The sequence below is a fragment of the Engystomops pustulosus genome, chromosome 7, assembly GCF_040894005.1.
Source record: "Engystomops pustulosus chromosome 7, aEngPut4.maternal, whole genome shotgun sequence".
In the NCBI taxonomy this organism is placed as follows: domain Eukaryota; kingdom Metazoa; phylum Chordata; class Amphibia; order Anura; family Leptodactylidae; genus Engystomops; species Engystomops pustulosus.
Genome location: NC_092417.1, coordinates 63414138 through 63440619, shown reverse-complemented (window position 1 = coordinate 63440619; position 26482 = coordinate 63414138). Strand labels below are relative to the sequence as shown.

General features: G+C 43.8%; 2 protein-coding genes across 4 annotated transcripts; one reads left to right on the top strand and one right to left on the bottom strand.

Moving 5' to 3' along the window:
• Nucleotides 1–20554, bottom strand: LOC140069926 (heat shock protein HSP 90-alpha-like). 2 transcript variants are annotated; one of them, XM_072116205.1, is made up of 12 exons: nucleotides 20453–20554; nucleotides 8969–9233; nucleotides 7654–7801; nucleotides 6850–7216; nucleotides 5037–5170; nucleotides 4615–4926; nucleotides 4330–4495; nucleotides 1688–1878; nucleotides 1419–1566; nucleotides 1048–1316; nucleotides 623–956; nucleotides 1–426 (listed from the first exon to the last, which is right to left on the bottom strand). In XM_072116205.1, the coding sequence occupies exons 3-12, from the start codon at nucleotides 7798–7800 to the stop codon at nucleotides 314–316; spliced, it is 2181 nt and encodes a 726-aa protein (XP_071972306.1). In that variant the 5' UTR covers nucleotide 7801; nucleotides 8969–9233; nucleotides 20453–20554; the 3' UTR covers nucleotides 1–313. The 2 variants fall into 2 exon arrangements, with proteins under 2 accessions (XP_071972306.1, XP_071972307.1); XM_072116206.1 differs by lacking the exon at nucleotides 8969–9233 and having other exon boundaries at nucleotides 20453–20531.
• A 114-nt stretch (nucleotides 20555–20668) lies between these two features.
• On the top strand, nucleotides 20669–25929 carry LOC140069924 (heat shock protein HSP 90-alpha). 2 transcript variants are annotated; one of them, XM_072116204.1, is made up of 9 exons: nucleotides 20669–20788; nucleotides 21726–21890; nucleotides 21980–22346; nucleotides 22440–22876; nucleotides 23780–23945; nucleotides 24027–24365; nucleotides 24846–25114; nucleotides 25225–25558; nucleotides 25650–25929. In XM_072116204.1, exons 2-9 carry the CDS (start codon nucleotides 21726–21728, stop codon nucleotides 25757–25759), a joined length of 2187 nt encoding a protein of 728 aa, XP_071972305.1. In that variant the 5' UTR covers nucleotides 20669–20788; the 3' UTR covers nucleotides 25760–25929. The 2 variants fall into 2 exon arrangements, with proteins under 2 accessions (XP_071972305.1, XP_071972304.1); XM_072116203.1 differs by having other exon boundaries at nucleotides 20672–20835.
• Nucleotides 25930–26482: the final 553 nt, after the last annotated feature.

Genomic DNA, 26482 nt, shown 5'->3' with positions numbered 1-26482 from the left:
TGTATAGAAAAAAATATTTATTTAGATAAAGCAATTTTAATGTAACCAACACATATCTGCATCATGAATAAAAAAAAGTACCCAAACAGTATATGTTTCCTGAACATATTGGTAGTAATCGTACAGATCCAGCTGGGACAACTCTTGGTGCAAAAAGAACTGTAAACTAATATAAATAACATTTTATGAAGGACAACAGGCATGTTAGAAGCCTGTCAAAGGAATGCATTGTCACAAGAATGCACAGTTCCTACAAGAATTTAGTATGGTACAATAAATTTACATCAATAACTCCTCTATTAAGTCCATGCTCTTAATCCACTTCTTCCATTCTAGATGAGTCTTCATTGTCACCCTCTAGAGTAGGCATCTCATCCACCACTGGATCTGTGGTATCCTCTTGAGGGACATCATCTTCATCAATTCCTGTAAATATAAGACAGTAAATGGTCACTATTGTCAGTTATAAAAGTATTAACTACTGACACTGATAAAGTATTGATATTGAGAATACCAAAAGCCACTATGGTCATATCAGATATATTAAGACCATATGGCATAGCCACACAACTTTTCCATTAAAACTAATTTATTATATTGAGGTACAGAAGCAAACACTCACCTAAACCAAGCTTGATCATCCTGTAGATGCGGTTGGCATGTGTCTGTGGGTCTTCCAGACTGAAGCCTGATGACAGGAGGGCAGTCTCAAAGAGCAGGATAACCAGATCCTTCACAGATTTGTCATTCTTATCAGCATCAGCCTTCTGCCTCAGTGTCTCAATAATGGAATGGTCAGGGTTAATTTCTAGGTGCTTTTTCGCTGCCATATAGCCCATTGTAGAGTTGTCCCGAAGTGCCTGAGCCTTCATGATACGCTCCATGTTAGCAGACCATCCATAGGTGCTGGTCACAATACAACAAGGGGACTCAACCAGTCTGTTTGATATGACGACCTAAAAAGATGACATATAAAAGTTTAAAGTACTAAAGTAGGACCATCTGAGCAATAAACACATTAATAATAAAATAAAATGGAGGACTTACCTTTTCCACCTTCTTGTCCAATATGTCTTTCATGATCTTGCAGAGGTTCTCAAACCTTGCTTTAATCTCCTCCTGCTTTTTCTTCTCTTCCTCATCCTCAGGAAGCTCCAACCCTTCTTTAGTGACTGAGACCAAAGTCTTTCCATCAAACTCCTTGAGCTGTTGGACACAGTATTCATCAATCGGTTCTGTCATGTAGATCACTTCTAGGCCATGTTTCCTGAGTCGCTCCACAAAAGCAGAATGAGCCACTTGTTCCTTGGTTTCTCCTGCAAAAAAAGCCAAGTGTTAGGTAAGGAAAGCATCAAATGCCATTTTGATATTAGACCCTAGTATTGGACAAGACGCTGGTGTAATAGATGAGACTTTACCTGTGATGTAGTAGATGTGTTTCTGATTTTCCTTCATACGAGATACATATTCAGCCAGAGAGATCATCTCATCTCCAGAAGCAGAGGAGTGATAGCGCAGGAGCTCAGAAAGCTTCTTGCGATTAGTAGAATCTTCATGGATTCCAAGCTGCAATATGGGAGATACCAAATGTCAACATTACACTTGCAGTAAATGTTATTAAGAGGCTCTATAACATACCCCCATTAAAATTAAATGATTTTCACCCCATTATGTATGTCTCTTCTACCTTGATATTCTTTGAAAAGTGCTCATAGAATTTCTTGTAGTTTTCCTTGTCCTCAGCCAGCTCTGTGAATAGTTCCAGACACTTCTTCACCAAGTTTTTTCGGATGACTTTGAGGATTTTACTCTGCTGTAGCATTTCACGGGAGATATTGAGAGGAAGGTCCTCTGAGTCTACCACTCCCTTCATGAAATCTGTAAAAAATAATGATGATCAGACCACAAGTTCTCTAATGTGCAAGTGAATATTAAAGCTGTAGATGTATTAAAGTTCTCTCTGAATTTGTTCCAATTCTCCTCCGCACTTAAAAGATTGCTTAAGATGTATTACCACTGAAGGCGTATCCAAAATGGACTGGAAGAATTACAGCTATGAGCCAATTTAAAGGGAATCTGTTATCAGAAATGTACCTAATAAAATACTACCAGTATGTTGTCAAGCAGCTGAACAGCTTCCAGAATATGTTTCTTTCATCACCCAGTGTGATGGCATCATCCAGAAAATCTACTTCGAATTGAGATGGAAACTGGAGGTGGAGATTTTAACACTGAAGTCAAGCTCTCTCTTCCTCAGAAAGCCTCCTTCACTGTAAAGGATGGTCCTGAACCAAAAAAAATATCACTAACCAGATCTCTACGATTTCTATGACAGAGGAGTGGGCGTTCAAAACTCCCCACCTTGACTTAAGTGTTGAACTCTCCTCCTCCTTGACAACCAATTTACATCTCACTTCAAAGTTCTGGATAATGTCACAACACTGGGACATGAAGAAACAAAAACTAGTTTTTTTTTATCTTGCTTGACAATGGTCTGGTAGTGATTTATTAGACCAATTGCTAAAGACAGGTTCCCTTTAATAAACCAAATCTATGTTATTTGTTTATTCCTAATATACTACACTATATGGATATTATGTGCTGCTCTATTCCAGGACTTGGATTCAATAAATAACTATAACTAGATTAATTCAGTTAGAATATGAACGTCTGACACAAAAACCCTTGATGATATAAATAAATGAATACAGCAACACTCAATGTCATTAGTCACAAAACGGAGCTAAAATAATATGATTTTATGATTTACAAAATTTATGGCCTCTCTAAAGTAGGTGGAGTTATCACTAAGATGGCCGCCACTGGAAACTACAAGTTCCATGATCCTTTAGTTCTCAGTAACTCCTCCCACCTCTTAGGCTCTGCCCCCAGTGGTGATGTAACAGACTGTCCTGCTCTGTTACCATAGTAATGATGTGTAACTGCCATCACCACAACACTGGCCATACTGGATGCACTGCAACCAACCGACTACAGCCAAACTTAGTGGTGATCACATGACCCTGCCCAGGCAGGTACAGGACATGTGATGTGGACATGTGACCAGCGGCCATCTTCTTTTCTGCGACGGACCGCGCGGAGGAAATTAACGGACTGATTAAAGGGCCGGTAGCATTTTAATTCTTCATTACAGTCTATGTCACCAGCATTTTCTGCTAAGGGGAGCAAAATTTTAAATAACAACTAATTACACATTAGCTTATATTTTGAGTGCCCACTTGTATATGAATTATTCTGATTCCTGGAATACCCCTTTAAAGCCAAACTTTTCTTGTCCCAATGCAACTGCATCTGCAACAGGGTGTAATTTTTTGTGACTTTTAGGCTTACTCAAGCATTAAAGCTGGGCTCAACTGCAATTACTGCACTCCTTACAGATATACCTCTGAGCTCAGCAGCACTATTCACTATCACATGTACAAGTCTACTCTATAGCTACTATAGACCATCTCCTGAAAAGCAGATTTCGGTCCTGCCAACAGAAATATACCCGCTACATTTTTCGTAATTTATTGTTTATTTATGTCTATTTACATCAGTCACCTACTTAATTGTGCAATCTTGGCCTATGCCTATAAATGGCTTAAAGGGATATTCCCATTTTGGCAAATTAATATTATTGTTGGTATGATGAAAAAATTAAACAGTTTTCTAATACTTTCTGTATCAATTCCTCATGGTTTTCTGGATCTCTTCTTGTTGTCATTGTATAGAAAGCTTCTATATTCACTGCCAATGGACAGACATCTGTATCTGGTTACACAAAGCCATGCACCTGTGTGACCATGGTCAGAAATCTGTCCACTGGAAGTAACCAATAGAACAGCAAACAGAGATCTAAAAAAAACTTTGGAAGGGATTGATTGGAAAATTGTAAACTTTCAATTACAGGCAGTTCCCGGGCTTACGCACAAGATAGGTTCCATAGGTTTGTTCTCATGTTGAATTTGTATTTAAGTCAAAACTGTATATTTTATCATTGTAGTTCCAAATAATTTTTTTTGCCCCAGTGACAATTGTAGTTTAAAAATTTCTATAATTGGACCAAAGATTATCAATAAAGCTTAACTTTACAGCTGATCATTGCATCCTGGGACTATAGTAAGGCATCCAGAGAGCTTCAGAGGTCAAAATGGGAAGAGGGGTCCGTCTTTAACTAGGGGTCGACTGTAAGTCGAGTGTCCTTAAATAGGGTACCGCCTGTATACAAATAATAACATTTATTTGCTGAAATAGGCATCACTGTCTGTCCTGTAACACCACTTGCCTGCATGTCAGTTTTCCTAGAACTGCATTTTTTCTACTTACTGAGATATTCTGGGATCAGCTCCTCGCAGTTGTCCATGATGAAGACTCTGCGCACATACAGTTTGATATTGTTCTTCTTCTTCTTGTTCTCAAACAAGTCAAAAGGCGCTCGTTTAGGCACAAATAGCAAAGCCCTGAACTCCAGTTGTCCTTCCACAGAGAAGTGCTGGGAACCAAAAAGTGAATCATCACATTAGCATTTTTCTAAAACACTATGTCAGATATCAAAACTCCTCGCATTTCACCACAAGATACCAAAGTACTATAGAAGAGATGTCTACTTACTTTAACTGCCAGATGATCTTCCCAGTCATTAGTAAGACTCTTGTAGAATTCTCCATACTCATCATTGGTGATGTCATCAGGATTGCGGGTCCAGATGGGTTTTGTCTTATTAAGCTCTTCTTGGTCAATATATTTTTCTTTGATCTTCTTGGTTTTCTTTTTCTTGTCTCCTTTTTTCTCATCCTCTTCTTCATCAGATCCCATATCTTCAATCTTAGGAGTCTCGTCCTTCTCATCTTTCTCCTCCTCATCTTTTTCTTTTTCCTCCTCGGCTTCATCGTCACTAATTTCTTTGTCACGTTGCTTCTCAACCTGCATAACAAGAGACAGACCAAATTAGATTTTGTTATCCAAGACAAAGTCAGCTCACAATATGACTTATTGATTGTAAGACCAAGTAATATTCTAGTGACATTACTTACAAACAAAGTGATGGGGTAACCAATGAACTGGGAATGTTTCTTCACAATTTCCTTGACTCTTTTTTCCTCTAAGTACTCAGTCTGATCTTCTTTCATGTGTAGAATTATCTTTGTACCTCGGCCAAGGGGCTCACCTGAAAACGATGCAAGTAAACAGATACTAAGCATAGAAGAAGAGTGAAGAAATCAGGCGATACCTTTTTGAGGCTAACTGAGTATATTTGATGGTGAGCTTTCGAGAAGACTAGTTCTCTTCGTCAGACATGATGTTATGCATGAAACAGAAAATTCACAGCATTTTATACACACTAAACAGTGATCATCAAAGGATATTAAAAAAACCTCTAAAACAACAGATTGATAAAAACAGGGACATCTTATTTACAACAGGATGGCAATAAAAACATTAAAAACCTATGAGGCGAGACACAAGAGCCCTGGCTCTTATCTGCTTGTGGCCTCCAGGTCAGAGGTAGGAGGTCATGAAGCTGGCATGAATGTTAAGACCACTTTGCAAGGTGTTGAATCTCCTCATTAATTTATACTCCCATTCTTTCCTTTCCCTTTTATTGCCATCCTGTTGTAAATAAGATGTCCCTGTTTTTATCAATCTGTTGTTTTAGAGGTTTTTTTAATATCCTTTGATGATCACTGTTTAGTGTGTATAAAATGCTGTGAATTTTCTGTTTCATGCATAACATCATGTCTGACGAAGAGAACTAGTCTTCTCGAAAGCTCACCATCAAATATACTCAGTTAGCCTCAAAAAGGTATCGCCTGATTTCTTCACTCTTCTTCTGCTCTCCATGGCTAACACGGTACAAATCTACACTACTAGCAACTAAGCATAGAAGCATTTATCAGTACTGAATTGCATTCTACAAGCAATTTGGATACACAATCAATTAGGCCGGTTTTGCAAAACACAGTGGGGGGCTTATTATATTTTCAACTCTTGTTTATTAAGATAGCAGTTATTTTGGGACAGGACATAGTCCTCCAACCAGGTGGTGTATCAAAACATCTATACAGTGGCCCATATTTATTAAAGCCCCTGCGCCAGTTTTATGTCTGACTTTGCACATACTTTTTAGTACAAACTGCTTGTACTATACCCGACACGAAATTCTACACTGCAAGGGGTGTCCAGGTGCACAATTGGACGTTTAACAAGCAGTGTCCAACAGAATTGTGTTGCACGCCCTATTTTAAAGCTGCACTAAAAAAAAGTTTGTGCACTCTGTCGGAGCAGTGCAGGGGGCGCCAGATTCATGAATTAGTACATGATGTTAAGTGGGGGGCATAAGGTCCGTGCTTACAGAACACAAATCATGCTATAATTTACACTCTGATGTTATATTTTGGTGCAAGGGCTTGCACCGAAAAGGTTTAGAACGGTCTCCACATTCATTAAGGTGAAATAGAAGTCTCTAGATCCACTTAATGCAGCTCCAAGTGTGCGCCAAATGTTGCGCCTAAAAAGTGTTGTGAAACTGGAAGCGCAGGAAAAGTGTCAGGATTTCAAAGTTGTACCCAAATTGTGCACCCCCCCCCCCCCAAAAAAAAGTGTGAGTATTGGAAAAGGGCAATTATTGTGGCACAGACACTTCATAAATAGGGTGCAACAGGTGCAGCAAGGCAAATGATGAACAAAAGTGATCTCAGAATGTCAGTTCAGCTGCTCAGCATTCGGGCAGCTTAATCCAGCAGACACTTTTTGCTAGATTGTCAAAACAAATTCTCTTTTAACCGGCCTAATTTGTCGGTCTCCATCGTGTAAAAATGGCTTTAGGTTTAATAATAGAAGACTTACCATTATCAGGTCTGATAGTGAAGGATCCTCCAGCTGAAGACTCCCAGGCATACTGTTCATCATCATTGTGCTTGGTGATCACTGTCACTCTCTCAGCTACAAGGTAGGCAGAGTAGAAACCAACTCCAAACTGGCCAATCATTGAAATATCTGCACCAGCCTGCAGAGCCTCCATAAAAGCCTTGGTTCCAGACTTGGCGATGGTGCCCAGGTTGTTGATCAGATCAGCTTTGGTCATACCAATACCAGTGTCGATAATAGTTAGGGTGCGATCCTGCTTATTGGGGATGATGTCAATCTTCAACTCTTTCCCAGAATCCAGCTTGCAGGGGTCAGTAAGACTTTCATATCGGATTTTGTCCAGAGCCTGAATATAAAATTGTTGTAAGTTAGATTGTCTTATAAGAAAGTGATCGCCGTATATTGTCTACTCTGCATAAAAAATACCATTATCCAGTCCCCAAAAATCAGAAATTACACTATTCCTTAAAAGTATGCCATCATGAGATGTAACTAGTATTTGCAACAATTCTGAGATGACATTGACCTTTAAAGTGACACACAGTATTAATGTCATATAACCAATGTATACATAGGTTTATTATGCTAATTTTAATCTAGGGCAAATGAATGTGTGTAGCATAAGAATAGTTTTCTGCTCTACCGACATCTTTTACTGGCTGACATCTGTCCATCTACAGATAAGGGATTTTAAGGCAAAACCTGAACCTACACTACTGTATATTGTTTATGTGTACTATTTACTGGAAATCTGTAGGATCCCTAACCCCGAAATAAACTTACATCAGAAGAGTTTGAGATGAGTTCTCGCAGGAAGATCTCCTTGTTAGAATAGAAAGTATTGATGATCAGGGACATCAGCTGAGCGATCTCAGCTTGGAACGCAAAAGTCTCCACGTCCTCCTCCATCATTCTGGTGTCTTCAGGCATCCTGGAATTGAAACAGCAATATAAAACCCAGATCTTTGTCACCATGATAAGATTTGTGATCACCCCTCATCTCACCAGGCATCATTCACTAAACTGTCACATACCATTACCACAGTTACTGTGTTGCTTTGCACAGACACACCTAAGGAATCAGTAGTAAGGCTTTAGGCGCCATTCTATGAATGACAATGCATTTTCCTGCTCTCCATGGCTAACACGGTACAAATCTACACTACTAACGGCATTTTCCTGGCATATCCCTACCACAGACAGTCTTTTTAATTTACCAGTTGTTGTCCAGGAGGTGCAATAAGTAACTGAACTCTCATTTATGGGTATCTTCACATATTACAGATAATCTCTATCAATTTTAGTAATTAGGCAGCTTGTGATTTTCTTATTTTCATGATTTGCCTCTAAAAATATGGATTGTCCAAAACAGAAAAACACTTTCAAGGCCATTTTGAAGCAAGAATATACATATTCATAAAAATATTAATTTTTTAATGTGGTTCCAAGGAAAGACCAAGTGAGAGCAATTTTTAACTTTTTTCTATCTTTATCAAACATTAGTATACCCAAACAAAAGTATGTTGTAACACATTTTCCACCCTTTTCAGTGACGACACTTGTGATACTAAATATGGGCAATTATTCCCACTACCACCATCATTGAAAAAACGCACAAGAACAAAAGCCATTTTTTATGTAGTACAAGGTATCCTTCATTAACCATTTGGTCTCATTGCTGAACTCAGCACTCACTTGGAGCATGGTTTTCAGCATGTTTTATGACAGAGAACAGAAACAAAATATCTCATTGCAGCATCATATGATTTAAATTTAAGTCTCCACAGTATGAGATATAACCAGTTAGCAACATAAAGGATATAAATGTGAACAAGTTTTAAAGAATCTTATAGACTTTTCAGATGAATGCCATCACAGTGATAACGATTGTGTCATATCCCTATAATGCCATATAACTAAAAACATGCACAAGAAAGTATGATGACAGAATATTGCACATCTCTGAGCAGTTTTTGCTATATGGTGCACTCACACTAGAAACTTATGTTATCTGCTTTTAACTGTCTATTCTAAAATGCATTTCGTTTTAAATGAGAGATATACGGGTAAGAATTTGAGTACTAATATCTCCCCTTACCTGATCTATTGTATGTGTGTTCTGTCCGCTCCGAATAGAAAAGACTGTTCAGCGTCCGCTCTCTAGTGATCAACTCCCGGTTTTCAATGGCGTCCGCTCCCAAGCGTCCTGTGTTTTCTGGCTGTGATGTAGCAGCGTGTAATGTGCTGTGCTCTCTCCTCGTGTGCAGAGCTGAGCTCTTCTCCTCCTCGGGTGAGTCTGACTTGCATTGTGTCCCTGGCTGCTCTTATATAATGAGCTGCCCTGTTCTGGAATGATCTGTGGTCTGGAAGAAACGAGAAGCAGAAGCTTCCAGGCTGTAGGGTGTCACCAGTGATGGGGGAGGGCACTTCTCCTGCAATGCAACACTGCCTCCCATTGTGCTGAATACTACATGACTATGTCTTATTGTATACACTGTGAATAGTTTATGCATATACTTATCACAGTGCATATTCATAGCAGCCTAAAGCATCCTCAGAAGAGCTAGTACTGCTCTCAGACTGCAGTACCTGGGCTGGAATTGGTTTGCAGCTTAGATTGTGCTGTTTCACTTCCATAGGTCAGAAAATAAAAAGTACAACTAATAGATGGAGAAGTCTTACTGCATGAAGCTAACTTACACAATTCACCCCCAAAAATGTGGTGGTTGGTAGACTTGCTTCTTGTTGGTTTAATTGTACACCAAAAAATGCGTAAAAAAAGTGCAGAAAAATGTCAGGATTGAAGACCTGCTCCCAAATTGAGCAACAAAAAAAGAAAGCTGTGAGTGTTGTAAAAGAAGCTAAATTTAAAAAATGCAGCTGCCAAAGAAAATGTTGCAAAGCCAATATTAAATCCCCCCATTATGTGGGTTGCAATAAATGATAGACAAACCCAAGGGCAATGGAAGAGATCTGTGTTAGTGTGTGGATACTGAGAACAGGATGCTGAAGATGAATGACCCATTTTGTGACTCTTTTGTGGGCGTTTATTATTGACTTACGCACCATATTTAGTATATGTCAGTGCCACAGTTTAGCTATTTTCAGATAAAATAATGAATGCCCCCCTATGAGCACAGATATCTGGATACATTCCATATCTGCATATATGGACCTCGGTATCCTCTTTGTGGTTCAGTCAACAGTGTCCAGGGGTTTCAGGTTTGGTGTGTCAGGCACCAGATCAGGCCACTCCTGGTTTGTGATTACACTGAAATGTGGAAAATATATATTGGTCTGGGTATTTATGTACAAAGCTATATCAATCCACCCTTTGCCCTAAGTGTAGGAAAGCTAAACTATTGTCCCACCCCTATTGATATCTTAGTAATTTGCGTGAAGGGATTGCTGGTCAGTCAACCTTAAAGGACAGGTGTTTGCTGTGATTATGTAATCCAACCTAATTTTAGGATATTATAGTATGTTATATGTTCTGGAGTTCTGGAGGTTTCTAGAAGGAGTCCTGTGGTCTAACTGCCCCTCCCACAGATCCTGTGTTACCTCCACACTGGTTTCGTTTTCACCTTCCCTGACTACAAGCTAAAGAAATGCTAATGAAGGGATCAGTGACAACTCACTGGCCATTTGTTTTGCTTGGAGCAGTGACCAATCACTAGAGGCTGCCATTGACTTCTAAAAGACTGACTGCTAAATGACCATAGCACTGATATTATGTCTATGTTGTAGCACATTGTACTCTTTGTAAAACGTTATTATCATTCAAAACTTGCCTTAGTAATGGCGCCTAGTGTTATTTTTTATTTATTAAATTATTTTATTCTGTTCCATTATAAAGATTGTCGGGACCATTATACAAGCTCTTATACCTCCTGCTCATAGACTGTAAGCTCTTGTGAGCAGGGCCCTCACTCCTATTATTCCATATGACTGTTTGTTCTGTGTAATGTAATATTATATCTGTATATGTCCCCTATGATTTGTAAAGCGCTCTGGAATTTGATGGCGCTATATAAATAAAAATTATTATTATTATTACAGTAAAGGCTAACACTAACCCCCTTATCATTACCCTGGTACCCACCACCATCAGGGCTGCTGGGAAGAGCTGCATACAATCCAGTACCTGACCATCTATAGATATACACTAACCAAATATAGTGAAACGAGGAAACTACATATACCCAATCTCATAAAAGATGTATATTTTATTTGAAAAAAGTTACAATATACAGTATACAATATACTCGTGTATTTAAAATATGTGCTGAGAAACCTCGACTCGGCTTATACAAGAGTCACTGGAGAGGAAGCAGGGAAGTGTTTTGCTGCTCACCTCAGTGCTTCCAGTACACAGTAAAGACGTGTCGGCTGCACTGTAGCGGCTCCCCCGCTGAGGACAGGGGGATGAATGAGGGGTTCAGGCTTTGATATGGCAGAGGTGCAGGGTGCCACTGTGTCACCGCTAAATGAGAACAAGGGGATGGCGCCAATGCCACAGAAGCAGGAGCTTGGCAGTGGGACAGCTGCTAAGGTTGTAACATGAAAGGAGGTCTGAGGTGGCATCTAATGAAAATGTACCCACGGCTATAATAGAGCCTTACACCAAGGGGGAAGATGGAAATGGAAGGGTGTCCGGGGCACACACACCTTATGGCAGAGCTCCTGCGCCATACATGTCCTTACTGCAAATTGAGTAGAAGATTTCCTCGGGCCGCTATTGTGCCATTGGGGACTTTAACACAGCCCTGAAGTTTGCCACAGAGGGACGCTACCAGCTGCATGGCTGACTGTCACGGGTGGACCTGCGACCCACATCGCGGGTCGCGGGCTCACCCGTGCCTCTCGCTCCCCGCAGGCGCCGCGCCAGTGCGTCTCATCTCTCCCCGCTCCCGAGTCCCGGCCTCGCTCCGTGTGTGCGCGGTCCCGCGCCTTAGGGCGCGCGCACGCGGCACTTCTAGGAAATTTAAAGGGCCAGCGCGTCATTGATTGGTGCTGGTCATTTTCCATGAGGCTATTTATATCTGCCTCTCCTAACTAACCCTGCCGGATCTTTGTGCCTCACAGCCTTAGAGAAAGCTCTGTTGCGATTTGCCTGCGTTCCAGTGTCTCCTGCGTTCCAGTGTCTCCTGCGTTCCTGTGTCTCCTGCGTTCTTGTGTCTCCTGCGTGCCTGACTCCCTCCGTGTTCCTGTGTTCCAGTGTCCCTCCGTATTGCTGTCGTGAGTTCTGTGTTCCCGTACCCTTCTGCTTGGACCTCCTGTTGCTGACCCCGGTTTGGATTCTGACGTTGCATCTCTGCCGCCTGCCCTGACCCTGTGCCTGGACTGTGACCTCGAGCTTGACTGCTGTTTCTGTACCTCAACCTTGGCCGCCACTGCAGACAAGTCACGCCTGAGGAACGACCTGGTGGTACCACGCCGCAGCTTGTCTAACCCGCTTTGTGGCGGGCTCTGGTGAAAACCGGGTACCACTTAGACTCCGGTCCCAGGTAGTGGCTTGAGTCATCGTCTGCAGTGGTCCAGCAGATCCACATCCCGCAAGCCTGATAGTAAGATCCGGCCATGGATCCCGCCGAGGTTCAGTCTCCTAGCAAGCCTGACCTCGCTACTATTGTGATCCATCAATCTCGGCAGATTGCTGCGCAGCGTGATCAGCTGGAGCAGGTCACCGCAATGTTGCAGCAACTATTAGCCAACCAACAACCGCAACAGGTTCCGGAAGCTGCTCTAGCGACTTCTACAGCTCCGACTCCTCTCCCAGCTGTTGAACCCAGGATGCGCTTGTCCATGCCCAGCAAATATGATGGTGATCCTAAGATGTGCAGAAGTTTTTCAACTCAGTGCTCCCTGCATATTGAGCTTATGCCGACCCAGTTTATTTCGGAACGATCGAAGGTGGCATTTTTAATCAGCCTACTCTCTGGGAAAGCTCTGGCCTGGGCTACACCCCTGTGGGACAGAAGCGACCCGGTTACGGCTTCTCTCACGGGCTTTGTGTCCGAATTTAGGGCCGTGTTTGAGGAACCAGCTCGGGCCTCCTCTGCCGAGTCTGCCTTATTGAACTTGCGCAAGGGAAATTCCTCCGTGGGAGAGTATGCGGTCCAGTTCCGTACTTTGGCATCAGAACTTGCCTTGAATGACGCCGCCTTGTCTGCCGCTTTCAAGAAGGGTCTCGCCTCTCATGTGAAGGACGCTCTGGCCGCTCGTGATCTGCCGTCTACTCTGAGTGGTCTCATCACCTTGGCCACCCGGATAGACGTGCGATTTAGAGAGCGTGCTGAGGAATCACGCTTTGAGCAACCTCAAGTCCATCCTCGACGCCTTCCCCGCCTGGCCCCGGTCTTCCAAAGACCACTCCAGCCTCAGGTCATAGCACCCGCAGAGAAGCCTATGGAGGTGGACAGAGCTAGACTCTCCTCCCAGGAACGCATCAGAAGGCGCCAGGGTAACCTTTGCCTTTATTGTGCTAGTCTGGAGCACTTCATTGGGTCCTGTCCTATCCGTCCTCAGCGTCCGGGAAACGCCAGCACCTAGGGTTCTTGGGAGAAGCATCCCTAGGTGCTTCTTAGCGTTGGCGCCAGTACCCAGATCCAAGTCTCTGCGTTCTTGGACTCCGGCTCTGCAGGGAATTTCGTGGATGCCGCTCTGGTCTCCCGGCATCACATCCCAGTGGTTCGCCTTGAGAAGCCGTTGGTCATCTCATCCGTAAGTGGTCAGATCCTCTCTGACCCGGTCCTGTACCACACTAAGCCTCTGTCCTTGCAAGTCGGAGTGTTGCACAAGGAGAAACTGTCCTTTTACGTGCTACCTCGCTCCACATCCTCTATCCAGTTGGGTATTCCGTGGCTGCAGCTCCATGCTCCTGTTCTCAATTGGATGACAGGGGAGATCCTTCATTGGGGTCCTGAGTGCCGGTCCCGCTGTATGGGGGCCTCCCTGCCTGTACCTGTATTGGCCTCCTCTCTGTCTACGAAGCCTTTGGAGGGTTTACCCACGTGCTACCAGGACTTCTCTGACGTCTTCTCTAAAAAGCAGGCCGAGACTTTGCCACCGCATCGACCCTACAATTGCCCTATTGAGTTATTGCCGGGCACTTCTCCTCCCAGAGGTCGGGTGTATCCACTCTCCGTTCCTGAGACCACAGCCATGTCAGAGTATATCTAGGAGAACTTGCAAAGAGGTTTCATACGGAAATCCTCCTCTCCTGCGGGTGCAGGATTCTTCTTTGTTACTAAGAAGGACAGCTCCTTGCGTCCTTGTATTGATTATTGTGGACTTAATAAGATCACAGTTAAAAACCGCTACCCTCTGCCACTGATCACAGAACTGTTTGATCGCCTGCGCGGTTCCAAGATTTTCTCTAAGTTGGATCTTCGCGGGGCCTACAACCTTATTCGTATCCGCAAGGGAGACGAATGGAAGACAGCATTTAACACCCGAGATGGTCACTTCGAATACCTTGTGATGCCTTTTGGATTATGCAATGCTCCAGCTGTCTTCCAGGAGTTTGTCAATGACATCTTCAGGGACCTTCTGTATACGTGTGTAGTGGTCTACCTAGATGACATCTTGGTGTCCAGAGGGTCTTCGCGCCATTCAGAGATTCCTGGGCTTCGCAAACTACTACCGTCAGTTCATTCCTCATTTCTCTACTCTTGTTGCTCCCATCGTGGCACTCACCAGGAAGGGCGCTAATCCACGCCTTTGGCCTCCAGCAGCTGAAGAGGCCTTTGCAAAGTTAAAATCCGCCTTTGCTAAAGCTCCGATACTTTCTAGACCTGATACTGAGAAGCCTTTTATCTTGGAGGTGGATGCATCTTCTGTCGGTGCAGGGGCTGTGCTTACTCAGAAGGGACCCAGGGGCCGAACTCTTACGTGCGGTTTCTTTTCTAAAACTTTTTCTCCTGCAGAGAAGAACTACTCTATTTGTGACAAGGAACTTTTGGCTATCAAACTTGCCCTGGAAGAATGGCGTTATCTTTTGGAGGGTGCTCGCTATCCAGTCTGTGTTTACACGGATCATAAGAACCTTTCGTACCTCCAGACAGCCCAACGTCTTAATCCCAGGCAAGCCCATTGGTCACTATTCTTCTCCTGCTGCAATTTGATGATCCACTTCCGACCAGCAGAGAAGAATATCAAGGCTGATGCCCTTTCCCGTGCCTCAGATGTTGTTGGAGAAGAGCCGGTTCCTCAGTATATCATCTCTCCGGAACAGTTGGTTGCAGCCGCTCCTGTGGATCTTCGGCAGCTTCCCCCTGGCAAGACGAATGTCCGACCTGCTCTACGGAAGAGGATTTTGTTTTGGTGACATTCTTCCCGCCTGGCTGGGCACCCTGGGGTGCAACGCTCCGTGGCCCTCATCTCCCGCTACTACTGGTGGCCTGACTTGGTCAAAGATGTTCGTGACTTTGTGGGATCCTGCACCTCCTGTGCTCGAAATAAGCCTTCTCGTCTAAAACCGGCTGGTCTCTTGCTTCCGTTGCCAATACCCAGTCGCCCGTGGTCACACGTGGCTATGGACTTTGTCACGGATCTTCCATCTTCTTCGGGCAATACTGTCATCTGGGTGGTGACAGACCGGTTTTCGAAGATGTCTCATTTCATTCCTCTTCCAGGTCTACCGTCTGCTCCACGTCTTGCCAGTCTCTTCTTCCAACATATATTCCAGCTACATGGGCTTCCTCTGCACATTGTTTCTGATCGTGGAGTTCAATTTGTCTCCCGCTTCTGGCGCTCACTCTGCAGCCAACTGCAGGTGAAGTTGGACTTTTCTTCAGCCTACCACCCTCAGTCCAATGGTCAAGTGGAGAGAGTCAACCAGAGTCTGGGCTGCTACCTGCGTCATTTTGTCTCTGCCCGTCAGGACGACTGGTCCACTTTGTTGCCGTGGGCAGAGTTCTCCTACAACTCTCTGGATTCTGAGTCTGCTGGTGCAGCTCCATTCTTTGTTGTCTATGGAAGAATTCCACGCCCACCACTCCCTCTCTCAGTTCCCTCGGATGTTCCTGCGGTGGAAGAATTGGCGCAAGACCTCAGCTCTGTCTGGAGACAGACTAGTTTTTCTTTACTTCGCGCGTCTGCTCGCACTAAAATCAAGGCCGACAAGAGACGCAGACCTCCTCCCGTCTTCTCTCCTGGGGGCAAGGTCTGGTTATCTTCCAGGTACATCCGGCTGAAGATACCTGGGTACAAGCTCGGTCCTTGTTTCTTGGGTCCTTTCGAGGTCCTGTCCCGTATCAATCCTGTATCCTACAAGTTGCGCCTTCCTCCCACCATGCGCATCCCGAACTCCTTACATGTCTCCTGAACCGCTTCTCCCGGCAAGTACCTCCTCCTACCCCTGTGGCTGACTCCACCAACACCTATGAGGTAAAAGACATCCTTGATATGAAGACAGTAAGGGGGAAGCGGTTCTTCTTAGTCGACTGGAAGGGGTTCGGTCTGGAAGAGAGGTCTTGGGAGCCGGAGGACAATATTCTGGACCGTGATCTTCTGCAGAGATTTCTTCAACCCAAGAAGAGGGGGAGGCCGAAGGGGGGGGGGGTGTACTGTCACGGGTGGACCCGCGACCCACATCGCGGGTCGCGGGCTTACCCGTGCCTCTCGCTCCCCGCAGGCGCCGCGCCAGCGCGTCTCACCTCTCCCCGGTCCCGAGTCCCGGCCTTGCTCCGTGTACGCGCGGCTTTATGCAGGGGGGGGGGGAGGCTATGGGGGCTACATCGGGCATTTTATTACTTGGGAGGCTGCTCGGTATTACATTACTCGGGGGGCTGCATTTTCCACTTATACTAAGGTTTATACTCGAGTCAATAAGTTTTTCCCAGTTATATGTGGTAAAATAGGGTACCATCGGCTGATACTCAGGTCGACTTATACACAAGTATATACAGCATATATCTACATGCACATACACATATTCAACACCCCTGCCAATGCATAGGCAGGTGGGTAATTGCAAATAGTGCCCACTCCATGTCAGGATCCATCTGGTAAACTCATCCAGAGGATAATGCTAGGAGTGTAATTGCAGCTGTAGCTGGTAACAGTTATCTGGTGGGTGTAATTAGCCGATAATCTGTTTGCTATGTTTGCTGGAGAGATGCTACCACCTTACCAGGGGGAGTATAAAACCACCTGCTGGGTGGAAGCACAAGGTCTCAGGTAGTGATGGGAATTACAGCTCTCCTTAGTGAGCTGGCTCATTAGGCTCCGCTAACTAAGAAGAGACGGCTCTTCTGGCTCTTGAACTGCTCCCTATTAAATATACAATGGGGAGCCGCAGGCAAGTCAGTCACCCCACACCACTTTTAACCCGATTTTATTGGGTTAAAGGAGGTGTGGTGAGCCGTTTAGGACAGCTCCACCTCAACTATCCCAGCCTGCATCTACTATCAGGTTGGTACACCATTCCTGCGGACCACTCTCCAAGACCTACTCAGCAACTGAAACCTACTGTTAATCGTTTTTGGGCCGTAACCTGCTGTTCAATAAAGAACTGTAAGTTGGTTTGCACAATGTTGCCTCCGTCTGATCCCTGGATATGGCTGCTTACCACCACGGGCCTCCCCATCCGTTACCCAGGGAGTTATCGTACAGACACTCAGTGATTGCCCCAGAAAGAAACCGGAGACCTCTACCCACTAAAACATGTCCAGCAGTGGCCTCCCCTCACTAATAACACGTCCAGCAGCGGCCTCCCCTCACTAATAACATGTCCAGCAGCGGCCTCCCCTCACTAATAACTTGTCCAGCAGCACCCGATCGAATTGTGTCGCATCGGTGCCAGCTAGCATGTGACACAAATCGGGGGGGGGGGGGTCGACGTAGGACAACCCGACTGATTCGGACAAACCGCAGAATTTAAAAAGCAAATTGTGTCGCAAGATCAGCACTCACATGCATCGGGAAGAAGAAGGTGAATTCCGGCGGACCTCAGCGGGGGAAGCGACACATGCAGGAAATTGGACGCACGATCTTAGTGAATCGCGGCAGACCTGAATTCTCGTCGGACAACGCACGCTGGAGATCGCAACGGGACAGTAAGTAAATGTGCCCCTATATTTTTAACTGGGGGTTGATGAACAGTGTATTTATTTTCTTAATTAACTGAATTAACTAGTAAAAGCCGCTTCTATGCTACATATTACTTACTGGGGTCACTGCTGGCTATGTATGGATTGCTGAGGGGGGCTGCTCTACTATTTTCATTAACCCCTTACCGACATGTGACGTAATAGTACGTCATATGTCGGGTCCCGGTACATGGAGAGGGCTCGCGGGCCGAGCCCTCTCCATAGCCGGTATGTCTTTGTGTTTTACCGCTGATCGCCACCAGCAAAGGTTCCGGCGGCTTCAAAAAGACGGCGGCGCGCTGGCGCCGCCATCTTTCCGTGGATCGTCGCTCCCCGTGACGTCATCGGGGAGCGGCGATCCGTCGCCATGGTAGCTTCGGGTCTCACGAAGACCCGAAGCTACTTCGGGTTAACCCATTCATTACAATGTGCTGTTGTATGGCAGTATATGATAGGATCGTACAGACACCCTAGGGTTAAAGTACCCTAGGGAGTCTGAAAAATAGTAAAAATAAAAATAAAAAAAAGTTAAAATAAAAAAATTATAATAAAAAAAACTAAAAATTCAAATCACCCCCCTTTCCCTAGAATTGATATAAATATAAATAAACAGTAAAAATCATAAACACATTAGGTATTGCCGCGTCCAAAAATGCCCGATCTATCAAAATATGATAACAGTTTTTCACTGCGTTTAACCCCGTAACGGAAAATCGCGCCCAAAGTCGAAAATGGCACTTTTTTGCCATTTAAAAAAAAATAAAAAATTCTATAAAAAGTGATCAAAAGGTCTTACAGTCCTAAAAATGATAACATTGTAAACGTCATCTAAATCCGCAAAAAACGACACCACCCACAGCTCCATACACCAAAGTATGAAAAAGTTATTAGCGCCAGAAGATGGTAAAATCCCCCCCAAAAAAAATTGTACAGGAGGTTTTAATTTTTTTAAATGTATGAAAACATTATAAAACCTATACAAATTTGGTATCCCCGTAATCGCACCGACCCAAAGAATAAAGTAGACATGTCATTTGGGGTGCACAGTGAAATCCGTAAAATCTAAGCCCACAAGAATAAGGCACAAATGCGTTTTTTTACCAATTTCACTGCATTTGGAATTTTTTTCCCGCTTCCCGGTACATTGCATGGAATATTAAATACCACCATTTTGAATTGTAATTTGTTACGCAGAAAATAAGCCATCACACAGCTCTGTACATGGAAAAATAAAAAAGTTACAGATTTTTGAATGTGGGGAGTGAAAAATGAAAACGCAAAATCGAAAAAGGGCCGCGGCGGGAAGGGGTTAATGATATGGTGCAGCTTTACATGCAAATTAAAGGGGTTGTCCGAGAGTTATGAAAATTAACTAAAGGTGGCCGGAGGGGGCTGCTTAAAAAAAAATAAAGAACTACTTACCTTCTGGCGCCCTGTGGGTGTCCCGCGCTGCTGATGCTCTGGTCCGGGCGCCATGTAAACAAACATGGCCGCCGGAGCATCGCTGGACTCAGCTTCCGGCCAGCCGTGGCCGGGCACGCCTATCCGTCCCTATACACAGCATTGTGAATGCGGGCCGGAAAGTTGTCGGGTCCGGCCGGAAGCTGAGTCCAGCGCTGCTCCGGCGGCCATGTTTGTTCACATGGCTCCCGAACCGGAGCGTCAGCAGCGCGGGACACCAGAGGGCACCGGAAGGTAAGTAGTTCTTTATTTTTTTAAGCAGCCCCCTCCGGCCACCTTTAGTTAATTTTCATAACTCTCGGACAACCCCTTTAATGGGTTACTGCTTTGCTAAATATTAATGAATGGGAAAAAACATAAAATAATAAGAGGATGTTGTTGCTATATAGCAATTAGTGGGTGCTGAATATAAATAAGGATATAATGTTATCTATGTGACATTATACTGGAGTAGCCGGACATGAGGCTACCCTGAGATCTTCGGCGTTCAGCTCCTCGTAGCTGCGCCCCCTCGTCTGAGAAGCTGAGAAGAACTCAGGATTCTCGGACAAAGCTCTCAGGGTAGGAGCAGCAAAGAGGCTACCGGGGGGTGGAGTAGCCGCGACGTGTAGCCTCATGTCCGCCTACGCCACACCCCAGTAGTCGCTTTACAAAATTTACATATTAGGGCAATAAAGATTTCAAAAAGATAGCGGGGATGTGAAGATTAGCTCTAAAAAAGGCTATCCTCACATCTCATATATGTACCTACCACCCGTTCTACCTTTATAGGTAGAATCGTGGTGGTAGGTTCCCTTTAAGTCATCTCAGGGGAAATATGACTCTTCTCTGGTCATTTTCTCTTGAGATTATTTTTATAGGAAGAAGGGAGAGATTTCACATAAAACAGAGGAAATGACATTTCATACCCTAGCTGAGGGGGGCTGCCAGTTTAATGGGGTAAAATCTGGACTCCTATGTATAGATTAAGAGGATAATATGGCGGATAGTCAGTGACTGCTTTTGCATCCGTTACCATAGTGATTTACCACTTTATTCTCCATGGCACAAGCAGAGCCCTCACTCAGTGACATTGACGCTTCTCCTGTTACCAGGGTAACAAGCACATGGCTGCAGGATGCTAGTGTTTTCTACAGTTGTGTAAACCACGCCCTAGCCAACCGAAAGAGGAGTACAAGGAGGGGCGCTCCCGGTGCCTGCGCACTGTCTGCTCTATCATTGGCTGATAGTTGCGGTGGTTTCCTCCTGCCCGAGAAAAGTCAGTGAAGCTTCCAGACGTTTCTGGAAGCTGTGGGCGGGGCCCAGTGAGGGGGCGGTTGTGTATATATGTGACGACGCGGCGGCTCTCAGTCAGAGAGACAATTGTACGTATCATATATAACAGCTGGTGGCGGCTGCGGACCAAAGCACGGTAAGGAGAGCGGCAACGTGCGCGGGGTTTGTTACCTGACTCCAGGGGGCAGGCCTTGTGTGATAGGAGGCTCTCCGGTAATTAGTAGTTGAATGTAATATGACCTGTGGTCAGCCCTGGATTAGGGACGTGCCTCCATGCTGTATATGTTATCGCTGTGTCTCGTATTACTGATGCTGCGTTGGTTCTGTTGTAGTCTAAGACTCAGGCTGTGGATGTAAATGGAGCCTAGAGCTGTGTAGCTGATGAGAATAGGAGTGTATGATGGGAGCTGTAGGATGTATTGGGGATAATATGGTAATAATGGGACTATTCCTCTATTATGGCCTGTATGAAAGGCAATGGAGAGCAGTGTGTGACTGGGGTGTGTCAGTTACATTAGTGTACTACATGGTCTGGATCTGTAATGTGTCTTCAGCAGTATGGACATAGAAATGCCTTTATAACTGTCCATGTAATCTGGTGTCCTTGATGTGCAGCTCCAGTCCTGTGACTGATGCTATTCGTGCAGGTAGTGTCTGCACCGTCTTCCTGGTGCAGATCTGATCACGTTCAGACTTGCCTGTATGTTTAGCATGTAGTAGATAATGTCAGTACTGTAATTGAAGATGGAGTCATTGGCATCCAGAAGCTTCCCGGATTAATCTGCATTAACTCCTATAGGATTGTGGGGGAGGGATGATGTCTTCACTGGTACCTTCTAGAAGCGTGCAATCCCTTGATCTTGCCAGTAGGTGGCACCATAACATCATTCATCTAGAAAGATCCTTGTCTGCAGCAATGGGGAGGGGGTAATGTCTGGAATAGGATCAATACTACTTGTCTGGTAATGTTAAAGTGATTTTTATATTTCAACTTTTTTTTTTTTTCTTTTTTTTTTCCTTTGATAGATGCCAGAGGAAGCGCAGACTGCACCTCAGGACCAACAGATGGAGGAGGATGTGGAGACTTTTGCATTTCAGGCTGAGATTGCTCAGCTGATGTCCTTGATCATTAACACTTTCTATTCCAACAAGGAGATCTTCTTGAGAGAATTGATATCTAATTCTTCAGATGTAAGTTATCTAAACTTCTTGATGCATGTAGCAACATAAATCACCAAATGTAAAATACTTATGATATATTCTTGAATATATTGTTGTAGGCTTTGGATAAAATCCGATATGAAAGTCTTACTGACCCCTGCAAGCTGGATTCTGGGAAAGAGTTGAAGATTGACATCATCCCCAATAAGCAGGATCGCACCCTAACTATTATTGACACTGGTATTGGTATGACCAAAGCTGATCTGATCAACAACCTGGGCACCATCGCCAAGTCTGGAACCAAGGCTTTTATGGAGGCTCTGCAGGCCGGAGCAGATATTTCTATGATTGGCCAGTTTGGTGTTGGTTTCTACTCTGCCTACCTTGTAGCTGAGAGAGTGACAGTGATAACCAAGCACAATGATGATGAGCAGTATGCCTGGGAGTCATCAGCTGGAGGATCCTTCACTGTCAGAGTAGACAACAGTAAGTATGCTAATGTTACTACTTAAAGTGTAAAATGCCTAGCTAAAAATCAATAGTTTAAGAGGAAATAATATATCCTTTCAACTTTTACAGGTGAGCCCCTAGGCCGTGGTACAAAAGTTATCTTGTTTCTCAAGGAGGACCAATGTGAGTATTTAGAGGAGAAGAGGATTAAGGAGATTGTAAAGAAACATTCCCAGTTCATTGGCTACCCCATAACACTCTTTGTGGAGAAAGAGCGTGATAAGGAAGTCAGTGATGATGAAGCAGAGGAGGAAAAGGAAGATAAAAAAGAGGAGGAGAAGAGTGAGGAGAAGCCGGAGATAGAAGATGTGGGCTCTGATGAGGAGGAAGACAAGAAGGAAGGAGACAAGAAAAAGAAAAAGATCAAGGAGAAATACATTGACCAAGAGGAACTGAACAAAACCAAACCTATTTGGACTCGTAATCCGGATGACATTACCAATGAAGAGTATGGAGAGTTCTACAAGAGCCTCACAAATGACTGGGAGGACCATTTGGCTGTTAAGGTAAATGTTGCACTATATGACAATATTGTTGGAGCCTATAATGTAGACCTGATTGAAGTTGTCCCCCCCACCTTGTCCAAATCAAACAAAATTGGTGTCAAACGTTTGTGCAGCAGAAATTTTCGTTTGTGCCGCTATTGTTTTTAAGATATTCATGAAAGTTTTCAGAGGTCAACAAGCCCCCCACATTGCCGAAACCAAACTGGTGCCGAACAATTCTGCTACGTTTGTGCTGCTTTTGTTTTGAATAAATGAACAAAAAATGAAAGGTCAAAAGTTCATCTAGCCCCCCCCCCATTTGTGCCGCTATCCTTTTTAAGGTATGTTCAGGTGTTTACATAGGTTAAAGGTGTTTAGGATGAACTGGTAAGAAAACAAACCTAGTGACGCTTCCATGGATTGATCACCAGGGGGAGCTAGTAATCACATTGTACTTTGGAAGAAATGAACTCTGGAAAAAAGTGTGAATATATAAAAAAATTATAGCGGCACAAACGTAGCACTAATGTTTGACACCAGTTTTGTTCGATTTGGTTTATGTGGGGGGGCTGCTTGAACTTTTGACCTTTTATTTTTTTGTTCACATATTCAAAACAAAAGCAGCACAAACATGGCAGAATTGATTGGCACCAGCTTTGTTTGGTTTGGGCAATGTGGGGGGGAGAGGGCTGGTTGACCTCTGGAAACTTCCATTAAAATCTTAAAAACTATAGTGGCACAAACGAAAATTTTTGCTGCACAAACGTTTGACACCAATTTTGTTTGATTTGAACAAGGTGGGGGGGCCAACTTCACTCGGGTATAATGTAGCTGTGTTTTATTGTTTACACTACGGGGTGTGAGGAAAGATCATAACTTTGTTGCTGGACTTTAGTGCTTATTAACCATTCTATTTGTCTGCAGCACTTCTCTGTGGAAGGACAGCTGGAGTTCAGAGCTCTGCTCTTTGTTCCCAGACGAGCACCTTTTGACTTGTTTGAGAACAGGAAGAAGAAAAACAACATCAAGCTCTATGTGCGCAGAGTCTTCATTATGGACAACTGTGAGGAGCTGATCCCAGAATATCTCAGTAAGTCAAACATCTGCATGGTGTAAAATAACAAACTGTATAACGTATGCTATTGACTGCTAACCTTTTACTACTTATTAGATTTTATCAGAGGTGTTGTGGATTCGGAAGATCTCCCACTAAACATCTCCAGAGAAATGCTGCAACAAAGCAAGATCCTGAAAGTGATCCGAAAGAACCTGGTGAAGAAATGTCTCGAACTATTCACTGAGTTGTCTGAAGACAAGGAAAACTACAAGAAGCTGTATGAACAATTCTCCAAAAACCTCAAGCTTGGTATTCACGAAGACTCTCAGAACCGCAACAAACTGTCTGAACTGCTGCGATACTACACCTCTGCATCTGGAGATGAAATGGTGTCCCTGAAAGACTACTGTACCAGAATGAAGGAGAACCAGAAACACATCTACTACATTACAGGTGTGTGGCTTACTGTTAACTTTCTTTGCTTTTGTGTTTTGGTGAATTCACATGGAGCTAAAATTCCTATGGTCCCATTTGACTGGGTTTCTGAAATCTCTAATCTACCCTTTTGTTTTCTTAAGGTCTTAACAAGTGACTTGGCATAGGCTTCAGTCATACTGTGGCCAATAAAATAGTAGAGGTTATTTGTGCAATGTGAGGAGCAGACATTAGATTGAGGGTTTTTTTTTTTTTTTTTTGTTTTTTCTGGCAAGTCTAACAATTCATGGCTGTGCAAGGGTGTATTTGCATTCATGTTAATTAGTAGTGGGAAGAGGAGTTTGATATAATAAAACCTGGTCTTTTTTTTTTTTTTATCACAATTGCCAATGGTCATTTGCTGTAGGTTGTGGATGTAACAGATTCTACTTGTATTTGTAGCAGAAGTAAAATTAGCATGGGTCTGTTGTGTGACTCAATATATGCCTCTTCTTACAGGTGAAACAAAAGAACAGGTTGCTCACTCTGCCTTTGTGGAGCGGCTTAGGAAGCAAGGCCTAGAGGTGATCTACATGATCGAGCCAATTGATGAATACTGTGTACAGCAACTGAAGGAGTTTGAGGGCAAGACTCTTGTCTCTGTCACAAAGGAAGGGCTGGAACTTCCAGAAGATGAGGAGGAGAAAAAAAGGCAGGAGGAGAAAAAAGCCAAGTTTGAGAATCTGTGCAAAATCATGAAAGATATCCTGGAAAAGAAAGTAGAAAAGGTCAGTATTTACCTTAGATTGGGCTTGTGTAATCTGGGTCTGCCATCCAGTACAATTCATGTAGCTGCAGCTTGTTAGTTATCCTAACTATTAACGTGTTTCCGTTACAGGTTGTAGTGTCCAACAGGTTAGTAACCTCTCCCTGCTGTATTGTGACAAGTACATACGGCTGGACTGCCAACATGGAAAGAATCATGAAGGCCCAAGCATTGAGGGACAACTCTACAATGGGCTATATGGCAGCCAAAAAGCACTTGGAAATTAACCCTGACCATTCCATTATTGAGACGCTGAGGCAGAAGGCTGATGCTGATAAGAATGACAAATCTGTGAAGGATCTGGTTATCCTGCTCTATGAGACTGCCCTCCTGTCATCAGGCTTCAGTCTGGAAGACCCACAGACACATGCCAACCGCATCTACAGGATGATCAAGCTTGGTTTAGGTGAGCTCCATATAGAAGTCCTCCCACCTCCCCTAGTGAAGTCATTTAAGTGTTGGTGGCAGCAGAGTAACCTTTTGTTCTGTATCTGCAGGAATCGATGAGGATGATGCAACTACTGAGGACCTAACGCCACCAGCCACTGAGGAGATGCCACCACTTGAAGGCGATGAAGACTCTTCTCGAATGGAAGAGGTTGACTGAATCAGTTGAACCCTAAACATGTTCCAGTTCTAATCTTAACCGGTTAGGTTTTTGTACAATGTGCAGCATTCCTGCAGCCTGCGTTCCGTTTAAAATATTTATTTTTTTTGGATGTTGTATGTTTTTGTTAAAATGACATTGTTCTATTAAAAAGAAATATTGGCCTCCTACTGGTTTGTGTGCACAAATTTATTTTATTTTTTGGCCCAAGGTGAGAGTAGACAAAGCTGATCTGAATACTGTGCAAAGTTGGAGGAGGGCAACAAATTGGAGCATAGTATCAATCCTGGCCTATGTGGCGAGATGGGTTTCCCATAAACTACATCATATTCACTGTGCAATAAAATTTGACCTGAGATCTACTTCCTAGCTCCTCGTCCTACAAGCACAAGAAATGGATATAGGGCTGACCAATGTGTATGTATATATATATATATTATTATATTGGGTAGTATCAAGTGTTGCAAGGGGAAAAAAACGCATAATGAGCTAAGGAAATCTACCATCTACATCCGGCATGGACAAACCAGTTGTGGGGTGAATCCAGCAGCCAGGCACATGAAAAGTTTTGTTCTTTAAAACTTTGTATTTCATCTTAAAAACATGGTACCATAGAAAAGCAATTCTTTATTATAGCTGAAAGGTGTCAGACCTTTTTTTCTATGGTACCATAATGTTTTTAAGATGAAATATGCGTTTTAATGACAAATTTTTCTTCATGTG